A 17,730-nucleotide genomic window follows, 5' to 3' on the forward strand; every position below is an offset into this window, starting at 1 on the left:
GACATCAATGCTGGCTTCCGCGTGATGTGGGTCGACATGAGTGCGGCGTGGTAAGCAACACGTGCATTGGAAGGAAAGCGCGGGGGAGGGGGCATGTGACGAGTTTTTGGTGGGCCAGGGCGGTCAAAAGCGGGCTTGGAAGCAGCCCGGACTCCCACAAACCTCTCCCAAATTTGTCTGTAGTTTGCGAGAGAAATCACATCCAAATTGTCTCGCGGACCGATACAGATCGGCGTTGGATGACTTTCGTGGTCCCGACAGGATCCGGCTTGCCTACTCCCTCCCTATGCTCCCATCTGTGCTCCTACCTCATCCTACGGTTGTCTTTTTCCCCTTTTCCTTTCTAATATAATCATCTCCCCCCTGATTTAAGGGGGTGGGGCCGGACCTTATTTTGTTCCAATTAAATCAAGCCGCGTATGCGGGAGCACGAATGGGCACACGCGCGGGGAGCAGGCAAGTCTCGTCCGTCCCGACAACGCGGTCAGCACAATTACGGGAGACTTACGGATCTGACTTGAAGATACCCTAAAAATATAGCTGGCCAAATGAGCCTGGCTAACCAAACCGTCCCGTGAGCGCGTCGGCACGGCCCGTCATGGAGAGGCACGATACAGGCTAAACGGGCCGGGTCCGGAACGTGGTACGCCCTGGCCCGTGCTTGGGGGGAGGGGGGTGGGTGGTCCCACGTTGAGACGCCCCCGGAATATCAGCCGGATGCTTTTCACGCGGAGGGAAAATCGAGAACCCTAAAGCCGCCGCCCACACATCCCAAGGAATAAAACCTCAAGGCCGCGGCTGACATCCCTCCCTAGCTTACACCTAGCCGCCGCCGCCGCCGACGAAATCCACCCAAGCCGCCGAGCTCGTCTCGCCGTCGTCGCGCTCTAGGCTTTTGGGATGGAGGCCGAGACGGCGGCGAAGAGGGCGCGGGAGAACGAGGGCGCTGCGGCGGCGGACGGAGCCGGGGAGCAGGCGGGGATCTCCGCCGTCATCCCCGGATGGTTCTCCGAGATCAGCCCCATGTGGCCCGGCGAGGCGCACTCGCTCAAGGTGGAGAAGGTCCTGTTCCAAGGCAAGTCGGACTACCAAGACGTGCTGGTTTTCCAGTCCTCCACCTACGGGAAGGTGCTCGTCCTGGATGGGGTGATCCAGGTGACCGAGAGGGACGAGTGCGCCTACCAGGAGATGATCACCCACCTCCCTCTCTGCTCAATCAAAGACCCCAAGAAGGTCCTGGTCATCGGGGGCGGAGACGGCGGCGTTCTGCGGGAGGTCTCACGGCACTCCTCGGTGGAGCAGATCGACATCTGCGAGATCGACAAGATGGTGGTCGATGTGTCGAAGCAGTTCTTCCCTCACCTGGCCCTCGGGTTCGAGGACCCTCGCGTGTCCCTGCACATCGGCGACGGCGTCGCCTTCCTGAAGAATGCTCCAGAGGGCACCTATGATGCAGTGATCGTCGATTCCTCCGACCCAGTAGGCCCTGCCCAGGAGCTGTTCGAGAAGCCGTTCTTCGAGTCCGTCTCCAGGGCTCTGCGTCCGGGCGGGGTCGTCTGCACCCAGGCGGAGAGCATATGGCTGCACATGCACATCATAGAGGACATTGTCACCAACTGTCGCCAGGTTTTCAAAGGCTCGGTGAACTACGCATGGACTACGGTGCCCACATACCCAAGGTACGCACAACTGATCCTTCCTGTCTATGTGACCGAAGTCGGTTTTCCTTTCTTTAGCCACCGAGTTTATGATTCAGCTTATGATTCTTGGTTGTTGTTGCAGCGGAGTGATAGGTTTCATGCTCTGCTCCACGGAGGGACCTAGTGTTGATTTCCAGCATCCCGTCTTCAGCATCGAGGAGGACGAATACTCCACAAAATCAAAGGGGCCGCTCAAGTTCTACAATTCCGAGTTCCACACCGCATCGTTTTGTTTGCCATCATTTGCGAGGAGGGTCATTGAGGCCAAGGCTAACTAGATTCTTATGAAGATGGTCACTGAAACCAAGGCCAACTAGAAGAGCTGGTTTGGTTTCAATTTCAACACTGGGAGAAATCTGTCTTAGCGTAGACAGAGGAAAAGCCCCCTTTTTTATTAACTTGCAATAAGCCCACATGGAAATTATTGGTACCTGTGATTCTGTCTGCTGTATGTCTCAGCTTGTATTTCCTGGCTACCTGGTGGTATGAGAACCTTCTGAATTTAGTCTTTTGCCCTGCAGTTTTCCTTTCTTATCTTATGCTTCCTCTGTATCAAAATGTCAGTTCCTTCCTTCAAGCGTTTTTTTTTTGTTTGCAAAAACTGCCATCCATTGGATGGAGATCGTGTGATTCATGGGGGTTCGCTGGCAAAACGTCCCTGGGGAACGTCACACAGAATTTAGTTAAAAACAACACCAAGCATTACTAGGTACATTTCACAGTTCAACACCGCACTGAATGATTAAATTGGTTACATTTTGGGAATCAGACCCTGCCTTGTGGACACAACACGGTTGGATTTTTGAATCAGAGGAAGACTTTGTAATTATATATGCTTGTGTGATGTCTTATAGGATATCCCCAACTACTTACATCAAAAAACATAAATAAGAGTGCTAAATTGGTTACATTTTTGGAATAAGACCCTGCCTTGTGGACACAACACGGTTGGATTTTTGTATCAGAGGAAGACTTTGTTAATTATATATGCTTGTGTGATGTCTTAATAAGATATCCCCAACTACTGTTACATCAAAAAACATAAATAAGAGTGCTATAGGAGTACATGGTTGTTGGGGTTGGGGTTGGGGTGGGTGGGGTGAAGCATTTCCTAACATATGATGAACAACCTGAAATGACATTTTGTACTCTCAGCGAGCATTCAATATTTGATGAATACACTAGGCAGGTTAATTGTTACTTCCTCCGTTCATAATATAAGACATTTTTGCAGTTCAACAGAGGTAGAACAAGTTACAGTACATCTTAAGTAAATAGCGATAACTGTGGCACACACAAACGTACGCAACCTACAACATATGAACTAACAGGTACAGTCCATATCACTAGCAGTACAACACATTCTAAACCAAGATGGATCCAGTGAAACCATCCGGTCCATCAATCCGTGTTCATCATGCCTATATTGCTAATCAGTTGATCTACAAATAACATCTAAATTCAGCCAAAAAGGCGAATCTGTACCATTCGTCCTACTTTTTCATCTTCTTTCTGAGCTATGCCGCTCCGAGCTAGGGATAGAGATGCCAGGTTAAGTGGGTTGTGAGGTAAGTGCCTTAAGGATTATCATTTGTATGGCGCTCAATCTTTTTCCTCTCAGTGAACTTGTTGTCCATGCCAAACTCTTCTGCAAACGTCTCAATGTCAGATGCAATTTCAGAGCAACCCTTTCGGCTGACAAAATGTGGGGGTTCTGTGCCGCATCGCTCAAGCCCCATAGAACTGCCAATCTGGCTGTGTAAGTCCTCCATGTCTTCTGCACCCACAGCTTGCCTTTTCGTACCCATCTCAAGGTCCACGCTCATCTTCGGCGGGCTTAGGACCCGCCCCATGCTAAGCGTTGAGGCGAAGGCTGCAGAATCCTCGTTAGCTTTAGCCCTGAAATTGTTTCTGGAGCTGGGAATCCTTGAGCATAGGATCTCGATGAAATTTTGGACCAGCCCACGGTTGTAAGGATTGCTTCTTCTATCGTAGCGGTACCGGAAGTTCTCATAAGTAGTCTGCAATAATTATTCCTGGAATTAGCATTGCACATAAACTGCAAAGAGAACCAACTGTTACTACATCTACTGGACAAAAACCTGACCTGATTGGTGGAAATCAAGTAGAGGTGGAATGAGGTCAATCCTCCGACAAACCACACAGCAACAAATGTGTATAACATGAGAATGGCAGAGATGGGCGACTTCAAGATAGCTCTACCAAATGTGCACTCATGGGTGTCCATTATTTTCCCGATGTTGACCCAGCAGAATGTGAACACGTATATGCATAGCACAGTTGCTGAAGATACAAACATAAGGAAGAAGCGGTAGTTTCTCTGCAGGAAAGGAAAATCCAAAGGCATAATGAGTAAAATGTATGGTAATTATTTATTATGGTGCATATATGTCCCCTTCAACATTAAGAGAAAACATATATTTAATTACACGTGTCCCCATTCTTCTTTTTGTCCAATTTCTTTAACATAATTTAGACTTAGCATGACTACTGCTGCCTCAGCAATCCAGAAAATCTTATACAGAAGTAAAACCCTCAACAGAAAGTAATTACTCATGTTTTTTTTCTAATAGAAATCCTTATGTGATTGATGATCTTGCTAACACAAAAATAATGCATACCTTTCCAATACACTGCCCTACCCAAGGACAGTGGTGATCAAAACGTTCGACACAGTTATTGCAGATTGAGCAATGGGAGCACCTTGGTGGACGATAAAGCATACATGTATGGCAATATTTGACCTTAACTAAAACACCATTGACAAGAACATCCTTGGTGAGTGGTAAACCAGCTGAGCCATGTTGACCACCTGGCCAATCTGATAAGTTGGAGGATTCACCAATGTTTTCTGGTTCCGGAGGATGAGAATTACGCGGAACAATTCCAGGATCACGTCCAGACGTGAGAAGCAGAAGAATGAGAATCTGCATAACAGAAACAATAATTGATTAGTAATCTTGTCAAGCTACAGTTACAAAATTGCGGACACGACATCACCTCTGGTTCAATACATAAAAACACAATGGCTACCAACATTCTCTGCTAAGGAACTGTGGCATAACTTGACATGGTAGAAGCCAATGCAAAGAATTTCAGTTCTTAAAACAGATTTGTGAGATAAGGTATTGATGATCCATATGACGCATTTGCAAGGCCCAAGGGATGGCTACGAAATTTCCAAAACAGAATAGAAAAAGGCATGAATGTGCACACAGCTAACTGGATGCAAACTTACATATGCTGTAAATATGATAGATACAGATGCCACCCAACCTCCAATTTGATTTTGGTACCCATGGGCAAGCTGCGGAGAAACAACGGCAGCAAAGATGATCACTGGGATGACAATTAAACATACTGTGGCTATGAGGGACCTCACATCAGGCCCAAAAATAAGTCTCCCTCCAAGAAAAAATATCTGCAGGGACATATAAAGAAGGCCCTTAAGACGAAGATAGTACCATAAATGCTATTGAATTTAAAACTGAAGAGTATAAAACAATGAAGTTACGTAAAGTCCTTTTCCATTATTAAGCCGGTCCAGTGCATTTCTAATCACAGTGAAGTTGTACAGATGTGGATAAACTCCAGAGTATGTTGAACAGTTGAAGGAAACAAAACTGTCGGTACATTTTTTAGATAAAAAACTGTCGGTGCATTGAGATAAAAGCAATATGAGTTTGTTTTTCGAAATGAGAGGGCTCATGAAATGTACAGCTAAGAAAAAAACAGCCACCACAATACTGAATCACACACTATAAATCAACCCAAAGTCCTAAAATAATATGGTTCAAACCTAAAATCCACAATTCCCGTACATCAAAGCAGGTGCTCAGACGCCATTACGGCTCCAACCACTCATGGCCCCATCTTTTAGAATCGCTAAGAAAAAGAGAACACGATGCAATTCCTGATTTCCTGCCCCACTAGTTAGTACTACTGCACAATCACAAACCCAGAATAACGGGCAAGAAATCCTCACATTGCTCCCTTTCCACGCCTGGTACACGCGCCGCGGCGGCGCCTCATCGGCCTCCATGATCCGACGGTTGGAGTCGGACAGCTGCTGCACCTTCCCCTGCATCCTCCCCTCCATCCACCTCAACCCAGACGCTCCCTGTTCCGTTCACCAAAGCACGACCGCTGGCCGTTGCACCCGCCAGCCCCAGAATCTTGAGAAACCCTAATCCAAGGCCGACAAGTCGCAACTTCAGAAATCAAGCGAAATGAAAGCTACGCCGGTTGCAAGAACAAGCAGGCGGTTCTCACGGATCCCAGCACGAGAAGGGGAGATGCCCGGATCAAACGAAACAGCGGGAGACGGCGAGTCCGCACCTGGGAAGGAGGGTCGACGGCGACGGGAAGCTTCCCGGGAATCAAGGGGGGCGAGAGGATGGAGGCGCGTGGTGATGTCACCTTGGGATCCCAAGAAGGCGAGTTCTTGCTCGCTGAGAAGAGTGGAAAAGTTTCAGTCCGAAGAGACTGTAGACTGTAGTAGTATCTCTTTTACAAACTAACACCCTAGCATTGTTTTAATCTTACAAATAGCCACTGCTCATTGTTGGGCGAGGTTTGTTTAGTGAGAGGAGATGTTTCCGTTGACCTCAAAGCGCTTGTAGTAGCTTTGTCAAGATAATGTGCCAGCAAAATCTCTTTGCTTATAGAAATATGATGTATGATACCTCCTCCGTCCCAAAATAAGTGTCTCAACTTTGTACTTCCTCCGGTCCTTTTTACTCTGCACATTAGGTTTGTCTAAAGTCAATCTCATCCAACTTTGACCAAGTTTATATAAAAAATTATTAACATTTACATAACAACACCAATATCATTAGATTCATCTCGGGATATATTTTCATATTATATTTATTAGATATTATAGATGCTAATAATTTCTAATATAAATTTGGTCAAACTTTAGTGCAAAGTAAAAAGGACCGGAGGGAGTACTAACTTTAGTGCAAAGTTGTACTAAAAACAAGACACTTATTTTGGGACGGAGGGAGTGTGTGTTTATAGAAAATTCTATATACGTATACGTGAGCGACTTCGATTTTACTGAATTAAAAATAAACATTTGATAGGAACATGTCACTGCTCAAAGTTGGAGGTAAAGATCTTAAACCAACAAAAATAATCTAAAAGAAATACGTCTGATGTTATGTCTTTGTTTTCTCTTTTATCTGATAGTTTATGACCGGTACTTTTGTTTCACGACCGAACATGAATTTGTAAGTTGCCATATTTTTACTTTTTTTGATAATGATTGCAAGCATGCAAAAAACAAAAAACAACTTATCTGAAAAGAAAAAAGAAAGAAAAGAAGAATGAAAAAAACAGGGAAGATAAGCTAGAAAAAAGCTGCAAACTTGTTGGCTTTCCTGGAGACACTGCATCTTTAATGAAAAAGGGCATAGTGTGGAAGCTTTGGTAAACATTGGCACACGCATCCCAATCCAATTCGATTTGACAAATCACCAAAATAGCTTCCGACTCTTTTTTTTCATTACTATTCCTTTTTAGGAAAATTTATTACAAATCGCCAAAATAGCTTCCGAGTCTTTCAATTTGACAAATGTTTTTGGTTGCAGTCGAGTTTGTTTTTCATTCATCTAAAAAGTTTGTTTTTCATTAGGAAATACCAGTATATAACTTCACCTTTCCCACTTTAATTCAAATTCCTGCGGTCAAAAGTGACATTAGTCCAAGTGCTCTTTCTTGCTACAAGTGCCCTGGTTACTGGCTACTTGGGCACACACATCTGACATCTGGTCGATGCATAACTTGTATGAGATTAAGCAGAAATATTATTAATATTGGAAATAAATGAACCAACTGAGAACTTAATCTTTTGCAAAAATTCAATCAAAAAGAGAAAATCACTTGGAAGGAGTACAACCAAATACGCCAAGGTTGAGGGGCCAAGACTTCTCGGCTGTCATTGAGAAGGTCAAGCTGGCTTCGGTAAGAGAACGGCTAGAGCGACACATCGGCGGTTTGTCTTAGCGGCAGTAGTGGTCATTCGGTGGTCTCGGAATCTCAATGTAATTTTTATTATATTTAAAATACTTTGTAATTTTGATGAACTTTCATAATAGATTTGATCCTTTCCGAAAAAAAGCAGAGGAGACAATGAGTAATACAAGTTTCTTACCCGCCAAAAAAAAGAGGGGGACAATGAGCATGTAAGTATCAAACTATTTTATTACATGTAGATATAACATTAGAACTAAAATTAGGGGTCACGGTCGTTTTGTTCAAGGATGGAAAGGTTGTCGAGTTCGTGATGTCCTACAACTTATTATTATTATTATTATTATTATTATTATTATTATTATTATTATTATTATTATTATTATTAAAAATTCCATGTTTGGTAATCATGTAGCATTGTTTTTATACAATTTTGTCAATAGATACATTTTACTCCTCTCAACTTTTCGCCATAGATCTTTTTAGCTCAACTCTAACTCATCCAGAAAATATAAGTTCCAAAAACCTACAGTTTTGGGAATTAGATTTATCTAGTCCAACCTCAAGTGCTCTTTAATTCCCCAAAAGGTTTTTGGGTCAAACCGAAAAAAAATTCTTCCTCCAAATTCCTTGAAATTGAGCGGGAGGAAACTTTCATCTCCAACCACCCCCTCCAGCCACTTAGATTTGCCACCGTTGGCCCCCTCCAGCCACACCGCTAGCTGTCGAGCCCTTTTCGACCCCACTGATCTCGTCACCGTCCTTTCCGACTGCACGCCACCACCAAAATGTCCTCCCGAGACTGTGCTATTGTTGGCGCCTACTCCTACGGTGATGCCAAGCCTCGGTCCCCCGTCAGGCAATGCTCGAGCAATTGGTTGCCTTTAGATCATCTCTAGGAGAGCCACTATAATCTCAACCCACAAAATCGATTTAAGCTTGCCCTAAATCGATTTTGCGGGCACTTTATGCCCAACGCAGAACAAATATCGCAAATGGACTTGCAAATTTAAAATTTTCCGCTACATTTAAATAGTCCGGACCGCATCGTAGTTCAGTACACACACATTTAAACAAACTAAATCCTAAATGACGGAGGGCGATGACGGCTCACGGCTTCACACTAAGGTGGTACTCGCAGGAAGATTTGTTGATGGTGTAGACAAGCTCGTACTGGCCGTGCGGCGGCGCCCTCTTCGTTGGTGTCCAGCGCCTCCTTCGCGGTGAATCGTGCCACCTCGGCCTCGTGGAGAGCCTTCATCGACGGCCAGAGCGTGTTGTACAACTCTTTGAAGCGGTGCCACCCATGACTCCTGCCGTTGCGGTAGAGGGCATCACGGTTGCGAGCCAACTCACGGCGCCACGGCTTGACGGTGTAGCCGCTAGAGCTTTCGGCCTCCACGTTATGCCGACCGCGCTTGCGTGGCGGCAATAGGCGGCGGCCCCATCGTCGAACGCCTCCTCCGTGGCCTTCTCCTGACAGTGCTCGCCGAAGCTATGCAAAAACTATGGTGGAAAAGAAGAGGAAAGTGATAGAGGGTAAGGAACACGATGGATCTAGATGCAAAACGGGAACCCTAAGTCGCCCCTCCCAGTACATATAGCGGCTAAAGGGGGTGGTTTGAGGGCCGCCCATATAATGTTTATGGGTCGCTGCAAATTTGGCGGACCTGTTCTGGCCTGAAAAAGGCCGGATACACTATCCCACCCGCAAATATATGGATCGGTGGCGGGATAACACACATGCTAAAGAGGCTCTTACGCTCTCTCCCAACCTCCAAGGAGTCAGCACTGGCCACCTCCCTCACTCATGGGCTCCTCTGTTGCTGCTCAAGTTGAGCATCACCCCCTACCAACCCAGGCAGTGACATCTCTGCACTGATGACACCTTCATTCTCTTTGTTTCCCTTACAATGCCACATCAATACAGACGAGTTTGACATGGTGGTACATAACTCAGTCCTCGAATCAATGAATATACAACCATACTAGTACATAAGGGCATCTTCAACACCGCCTTGAAAAGGACACACTATTTGCCCATGAACTGGTCCAGACTTGTCCGTGGACACGGATACAAGAGCCAACCATCCAACCCTTTCACCTAAACGTCCCCTCTCCTTTTTTTCCTGCAGCCTGGAACATTCAAAATAATTATAGAAAATAGCATAGTTCATCCATAAATAACATGTACATATTCCAAGTCCAAATGTATATATTACATCCGAGATGTTCAACAAGTTTTTCGAATTCAACGATACTCGAGTCATAATCTGCACATGTTGTCCCACACACTGTGCCTCTTGAGCTTCATCAAATGTACGAACGTAAATGGCCTGCCCCTGGTCCTGTGGTACATCACGTCAGCATGTCTGGGATATACAACATGATGATTATCAAGTTGCAACATTGAGAGAATCAATGAATTAATCAACATGCAGAGCAACAAGAATAAAACATTACGATCTCAATGGTTTGTGAGCCCAGTGGTCACCTTCTCTCGACTTATGCAATTGCACCACAAAACTTCATGACGGAGTTGGAGATGGTGTACCACCGTTGGGCTAGTGACTTCACATTGCGTTCACGGATCATGTGCATGTCGTATGCGCGAAGTGCTTTTGCTCGTGAAACAAAGAATGCATGTTTTGCCAAATTTCTGAGCCCCCTTGCCCCATGCCTAAAAAGTCCGTAGATACGAGCTTCTACGCACCACACACCAACTCATCCTTCATCACGAAGTACCCCGCCATCGTGCTTACTCTAGGAAATAACAGCAAGGTCAAAAAAAGCTCAATGACATTTGACTGGACACCTACCAGGCGTGGTGTTTGCCGTGGAAGGCATCGGAAGGGAAGTGGAGCGTACCTAACTACAAACGAATCCTAGGTGGATGACGATGTAGTCCAAGGCGGGGAGGCGCGTGGGAGCGGGCTTTGGACATCCTCAATGCCTGGGAGGCCACCATAGAGGTACAACAGTGGTGTCAGATGAGGAGGGTGCGGATGTAAAGCAAGGGGGAGCAGGGCCGGAGTGGAAGAAAAGTGGCGCAGGGGTGTCAAAGACCTATGTGGAGGAGGTCAAGATACCCACAAACCTCCCCTAGTTTGCATCTGGTTTGTGGGACTTCAGAATAGTGGACGCCTCTGCGGACAAATATTGGTTCGCATTGGATGGCAAACTATGTCCAAACAACTCGGTCCGGATGTATACGTGCCTCTGAAGGATCGACATTGAAGATGACCTAACACCTTATCAGAGACACCTCATGTAAGATAACTGAAGGGATGTTTGGTTTGGTAATGAAGTAAAATGACATGGGTTTGTTGCACATGACCATGCATGAAGTAGCCACCCAACCTATGCAATGACTACAGGGCGCTCTGCAACATTGGATCTCTCATTGGCAATATTTTTAAGGTTGATATGCCCTTTCTAGACACTATAAAATATTTAACTCTCTTGTTGGTGTTATCAAGGCTAATTAGATCCCAAAGTATACATATTTGTAGTTTGAAGGAAAATGCTATGTTGTTACTTTTGAGGTTGAGGGTGCTCCCCTACCGCCACCACATCACCCTAGTCTTTCGAGCAAGGAGAATGAGGGGGGAATGACAATGGTAACAAGTAGGAAAAAGGTGTGGAGAAAGATGATGAACGTGATGGAAAGAAGCATAAGAATGATAAATATACCAACAACGATCGCTCACAAAGTGATGAAACCAATGCAGACAGCGTTCATGCCAGGGCGACACATCTTGGAGGGGGTTGTTGTTTTACATGAAATGATCCATAAGCTACACTCGAAGAAACTTTATGGAGTTATCTTCAAAGTGGATTTAGAAAAAGCCAATGAAAAAGTGAAATGGCCATTCTTGCAACAATGTATGCGCGTGAAAGGCTTCCCAACAAAATAGTATTAACGAATTGACTCATTTGTAATAGGGGAAACGTGGGTGACAATGTAAAGAATGACATTGCTCACTATTCCAAACACGAAAGGGATACCCTCTTTCGCCTATTCTTTTCAACATTGTGGCATATCTTCTAGAGGTTTTTGTTAGCTGAGCAAAGGAAGCAGGTCATGTTGCTGGTTGAAAGCACATTCACTCCCTTGGTGGTTTTGGTAATTCATGTCAACATTTATGTTGATGGGATAATGTTTTCCTTGAGTACATTCCAGGAAGAGTTAAATTTAGGCAAACATGGGATGTGGATGTGGACCCCTGGAAATGCAACATGTGTTGGAAAAGGTTTAAGACTCTACACTTTTGGTTTAGTGATCCAAGATCAAATTGATTCCATAGGAAACCAATACTATTAAAACGGGATGCAGTTTTGATCATGGTCTTACTGCTCAACTGCTTAGAGATATTGCTCCAAAATCTTCAATCACACCCTAACATTTGCCTATGTCCAAAACCCTAAAGTTAGTCTCGATCCAACCGATGTACATCCAACCGGACACACCGAGATACACTTGACATAGCCACTGCCAAAACCCTGGCATCTCGATCTCAACGAGTTGGCCCTTTGGTGTAACGCCCCTATAATCATGCTACAGTAACTCCAACTTTATTATGCCATGTCACCATGTTTTCTAAACCAAATTGCCACTCGATAAAAATAAAAGTCAAATTCAAATTCGAATTGCAAGTTAAATTATTATTTCTCCAAACTGTAAAACTAAATTGTTTGCAGTATTATATAAATTCCCCTGCTCATTGCTCTTGTTTAAACCAACATCATTTGACTCGCCAATTAATCCCTAGTAAAAAATAAAGTGGTCCAATAGCAACAAAAATAACCATTTCAAAATAAACAAATGTTTATGTATTTCAAATTGACTTGAAACTTTGTGGGCCTCTCCAAAATAATGACTAATATTTATGTGACAACTTTCATGTTGAACAAAATTCATTTGATAGCTTAGAAAAATAGAAAACAGAGACTATAAAAGAAAACCGAAAAAGAAAAAGGAAAAAAGCCTAACTACTACTATGCAGTTGGGCCTTGTTGCACAGTGCAAGGCATCCCATCCCACCTCCAATTACAATGGGACACAGAGGCAGCCGTGGCGTCCATCCATGGCGCCTGGCCAAGTGCCAGCCAGCCAGCACCCCTGGCCGCCTATAAGACCATCCCCGAATGCATATACAAACCCAGCCCTCATTTTTCCCTTGTCAGCTTGCTCTCGTCAAAATAGTCATTGCGTGAACGCTACTTGCCACGGTTGCCGTTGTTGTCGCAGCCACTAGAATCCCTGACGCTTGGGAGGATGTCTAGGAGCTTCCTTGTTGTTGACTAATTCGCCTATGTGTCACTCCGGTTAGCCAGAGCATACCGTGTGACTGACGAGTGGACCTTGGGTTAGTGCGTAGGTGTGTGTTGGCCAGTTGGCCGTGTACGAGCGTGAGGGCCAGTTGGTCGTGTGTGGGTGCTGGGTACTTATGGGCCTGAGTTGTAAGTCAGACACATGCTGTTGAAACGTGAATCATTTCTCATCTCTCCCACTCTCTCTCTCTCTCTCTCTCTCTCTCTCTCTCTCTCCCCCACCTTCTTCTTCCTCTCCATGCCTCCCTCACCTGCCCCGATCCCCTTTCTCTTGCATACTCCGAACGTCAGATCCGAACCAGGGTGTTACAATTGGTAATCAGAGCCTTCAATCCCAACCCCAATTTTTTTTCTCCGCTGCTCTAGTATCCTCTTGACCTCGATCTGTAACATCCACCACCACGAGTGTTATTCTCTCTGGCGAGATCGCTCAAAATCCCCGGTGGGGTTAGATCGGTTCGGAGAAGAGCCACGGTGCCGTTCAAGCCTTCCGTCCAAACCAGGAAACTGCTAGCGTCCATGAACAAGAGCACACCCACCCTCAAGTCCATGCTCAAGACCCTCCTCAACCGCTTTGATGAGCAAAACCTCGAGGGAAACAAGCAGCTCGAAGAACAAATCGCCTTCAACACCCAGATCGCCCATGATGTCCAGAGCCTCTCCAACTAAATCGACCTCACATAGGTGGATGTCGATGAGACCAACAAAACTCTGGAGCGGTCGCCCTCGCCACAAGAGTCGACCACCGTGTTCAACCCGCCTCCACCACCACCCCTTCGACAGCCACCTCCACAACCACCCCTTTGTCATCCGCCATCACAGATTCCTCTGGGATGTCTCTCTCTCTTCATATCTTGGAAACGGATCGCCGCTTCTTCCCCAGCCCACTGCAACCAAAGGCATCTCCACCGCACTACCACCTCCACCTCCCAACCACCACCACTATTCGTATCATGATGAGACCTACATCAAACCCCCAAAACACGATTTCCCCTGATTTGATGGCAGCATACCCTACCTCTAGCTCGACTGCCGCCATGCTTATTTCGAGCTCTACAAGGTGCCACCCAGCAGCTGGGTGACCATCGACACATTATACATTGAGGGGCAGGCCGCCCACTTGCTCCAGGCATTCCGTCAAACACATGTCGGGCTACACTGGGACGCATTTCGCGCGGCTATCACCGAGGAATTCAGCACAGATGACTTTGAATTGGAGATGCACAAGCTACTCCAACTCAGGCAGCAAGGCACGATGGCAGAATATTGGCAAGCATTTGACACCCACATGTACCACCAGCTCGCTTTGGACTCAATGCTTAGTCTAAAATTCTTCATCACCCGGTCTTAAAGATGAACTACAGGCTGCGGTGTGATACATCTCCAACGTATCTATAATTTATGAAGTATTCATGCCATGTTTACAATAATTTTATATGGTTTTGGTATGATTGGCATGGAACTAACACGGACTGACGCTGTTTTCAGCAGAACTACCGTGGTGTTGTTTTTTGTGCAGAAATCAAAGTTCTCCAAACATCGCAAAACTTTTTGTGGATTTTTGTGGACCAAAAGACCATCAATGGGCCAGAGTAGCACCTGGGGGGGGGGGGGTGCCCCGAGGGGGCACAACCCACCAGGGCACGCCTGGGCCCCCAGACGCACCCCGGTGGGTTGTGCCCACCTCGATGGCCTCCCGTACCCCTTCTTCGCCCTATAGATCCCAAATATTTCGAAAACCCTCGAGGAGACCCCAGATCGGAAGTGCCGCCGCCGCAAGCCTCTGTAGCCACGAAAAATCAATCTAGACCCTGTTCCGGCACCCTGCCGTAGGGGGGGGGGGAATCTTCTCTGATGGCCATCTTCATCATCCCGGCAGCCACCACGATGAGGAGGGAGTAGTCCACCCTTGGGGCTGAGGGTTTTTACCAGTAGCTATGTGTTTAATCTCTCTTTCGCGCGATCTCGAGATGTCACAATCTTGATGTATCATGGGCTTTGTTAACATAGATGGATCATATGATGTTTCTCCCCTCTCTACTCTTGTTGTGATGAACTAAGTCTTTACCCTTTGAAGTTTTGTCTTGTCGGATTGAATGTTCAGATCTGAGAACACATGATATATGTCTTGCATATGAATACCTGTGGTGACAATGGGTATTATTTTGATTCACTTGATATATGTTATGGCACTCAACTTGCGGATTCCCGCGGTGACTTTGGGGTAATCTATGCATAGGGGTTGATGCACGTTTTTATTATCTTTTCTTCGATAGAAACTTTAGGTCCCCTTGTAGTTCTTTGTGTGGATTGAGTATTATGAATCTGAAATTATTTGATACATATCGTATAATTAACTCATGGGTACTCGCGGTGACATTGGGGCTATCTAGGTGACATTAGAGTTGGTTGATATGTTTCGTATGGTGTTATTTTAGTACGGACTCTTAATTAGATCGATCGAAAAGAATCGCTTGTTGTTATTTTAGTACGAACTCTAGGATAGATTGATTGGAAAGAATAGCTTTGAGGTGGTTTCGTACCCTACAAACAATTTCTATCTTTTGTTCTCCGCTAATAGGAACTCAAGAGTGATTCTTTATTGCACTATGAGGGATAATCATATGATCCAACTATGTTAGCATTGTTGATAGATTGCACTAGTGAAAGTATGCACCCTAGGCCTCATTTTACACTACAAAAAAATACACTTCCGTGATGATACGTGTTTGTCACAGTAGGTCGCGTTTTTTGTCATGCATGTACATCCATGACAAATTTATGACAGAATCAAGATAGTCATACCCGTGTTGTCGTAGAAGTGTTCGATGACATTACCAAAATTATCATCACGGAAGTGTCCACTTCCATGATGATAAATCGCGCGTCACAGAACTGCTTTCGTCAAGGGTGACTGACACGTGGCATCCACCGTAACGGAACGCTGTTAAGCTATCGGGTCGGGTTTTGGATCCGATAACCCGTTAACAGCCCCGACCAATGGGGATTTCCACGTGTAAAATCATCATTGGCTGGAGGAAACACGTGTCGGCTCACCGTTGGAACAGATGTCATCAACTCATTGGACAAAAGGCGCCTATGATACATGGACACGTGGCACGACCCAACAGAGGCCCATTCCTGTGAAAAGGCCGGCCCGTTTGACTTGGTCAAAAGGTGGCGGGCTGGCCCATGGAAAGCCTGTTAACGGCCTGTTCGCATATAGCCCATTTACAGCCCGCTAACCCAAGGCCCGTTACGCCCTGTCCGAATTAGGCCCAGTAGCATCATATGGGCCATCCAATATGATTCCAGCCCGTTTTCACTTCTGGCCCATGTATGGCCCATGACGTCTTTCGGCCCATATGAGGCCCTATGTAACTCTTGGCCTATTAACGGCCCGTGGTGAAACTGGCCCGCAATGAACAGTGTATCACTTTACACCCACTAACGGCCCGTGGTGAAACTGCCCCGTAATGAACAATATATCACTTTATACCCATTAAGGGACCGTTATTCAGTTGGGCCGTTTCTAGCAAATGTTATCTTTCGGCCTTCTCAGAGTCCATTTATTCTTGGGCTCATTTCCAGCATTCGTTTACTTACGGCCCGTTACTGTCATTTTCTGCTTGTGGGCCAAATTCAGCCCGTGGTTACATTGGCCCGTTTGTGGTCCGTTAATACGTTGGGCCGTTTTCATAGCGTCATCAAATACGGCCTATTAACGATGGCCCGTTATGGTCATACGGCCTGTATAAGGCCCATTGATGATACGACCCATAGAAGGGCCATTGTTTCTACGGCCCATAGAAGGCCCATTGTTTCTACGGCCCGTAGAAGGCTCATTGTTTTACGGCCCGTATAAGGCCTACTGTTTCTACGGCCCGTAGAAGGCCCACTGTTTCTACGGCCCATAGGAGGCCCAGTGTCACTACAGTAAATATTAGCCCATGGTTATTGTGGCCTAGTTTTAAAAAGAACTGCACTGACTATAAGAAAACAAATAAACAAGACAACAAGGAAATAAATAAGCAAGCAACTTATGCTAGGCTATCACGGCTGTTACACATATTACATCCACTGGGCATCCAAGTTCGCCACCAGTGCAAATATAGGGAACAAAGCAGCATATCATATACACTGGTTGTCAAAGTTGGCGACCAGCGCAAATAAACGCCGCAGCAAAACAAATCCAAAACTGAAATCACTTCAGAAGATCTCAAGAAACAATATCCTGGGTACCCATAATGCTGGCAAGATGCTTAGCAAGCTTATTAACTTTCTCTTGTTTGGCGCTTAAATCCTCCAGCGCTTGCTGTTGCACCAGAAAATATGCATCTGAATTCTGCAGGGACTTCCTCAGTCCTTCAGCTTCCTGTCGCAGCACATCTGATCGATGTCTTTCAACTTGAAGTTGAGACTCAAGAAGACGAACTGATTCAGGCAGCGAGTTTGAAGAGCTTGTGCCAGCAGTAGTGGCCAGTAACTCGAACACTACATCAAGACAGGACTTTTGGGTTCCCTCACTGTCGTCAAGATAGTTTTTATCAGCTTTCTTGGAGACCAACAGGGATGTCTCACTATCTTGAACCTTATCTGCATTACTTCCTTTACCATTGGATAACGCGGTACCGTTCTCCAATATTCTGTCCGCATTCTAAAAGAGAAACAAGCAGACACATCACATGTTTACCATGTT

General features: G+C 45.6%; 2 protein-coding genes across 5 annotated transcripts; one reads left to right on the plus strand and one right to left on the minus strand.

Annotated features, from left to right (window-relative positions):
• The first annotated feature begins 744 nt into the window (after window positions 1-744).
• On the plus strand, window positions 745-2,205 carry LOC123162541 (spermidine synthase 1). Its single transcript, XM_044580323.1, has 2 exons — window positions 745-1,679; window positions 1,783-2,205. The coding sequence occupies exons 1-2, from the start codon at window positions 901-903 to the stop codon at window positions 1,976-1,978; spliced, it is 975 nt and encodes a 324-aa protein (XP_044436258.1). The 5' UTR covers window positions 745-900; the 3' UTR covers window positions 1,979-2,205.
• A 685-nt stretch (window positions 2,206-2,890) lies between these two features.
• On the minus strand, window positions 2,891-6,238 carry LOC123162540 (probable protein S-acyltransferase 7). Of its 4 annotated transcripts, none has more exons than XM_044580321.1 (6): window positions 6,060-6,238; window positions 5,707-5,907; window positions 4,998-5,028; window positions 4,343-4,648; window positions 3,808-4,041; window positions 2,891-3,721 (listed from the first exon to the last, which is right to left on the minus strand). In XM_044580321.1, the coding sequence occupies exons 2-6, from the start codon at window positions 5,751-5,753 to the stop codon at window positions 3,278-3,280; spliced, it is 1,062 nt and encodes a 353-aa protein (XP_044436256.1). In that variant the 5' UTR covers window positions 5,754-5,907; window positions 6,060-6,238; the 3' UTR covers window positions 2,891-3,277. The 4 variants fall into 4 exon arrangements, with proteins under 4 accessions (XP_044436256.1, XP_044436255.1, XP_044436254.1 ...); XM_044580320.1 differs by having other exon boundaries at window positions 4,960-5,028; XM_044580319.1 differs by having other exon boundaries at window positions 4,960-5,142; window positions 6,060-6,237.
• Between the last annotated feature and the right edge of the window lie 11,492 nt (window positions 6,239-17,730).

Source organism: Triticum aestivum, chromosome 7B (genome assembly GCF_018294505.1).
Source record: "Triticum aestivum cultivar Chinese Spring chromosome 7B, IWGSC CS RefSeq v2.1, whole genome shotgun sequence".
Classification (NCBI taxonomy): domain Eukaryota; kingdom Viridiplantae; phylum Streptophyta; class Magnoliopsida; order Poales; family Poaceae; genus Triticum; species Triticum aestivum.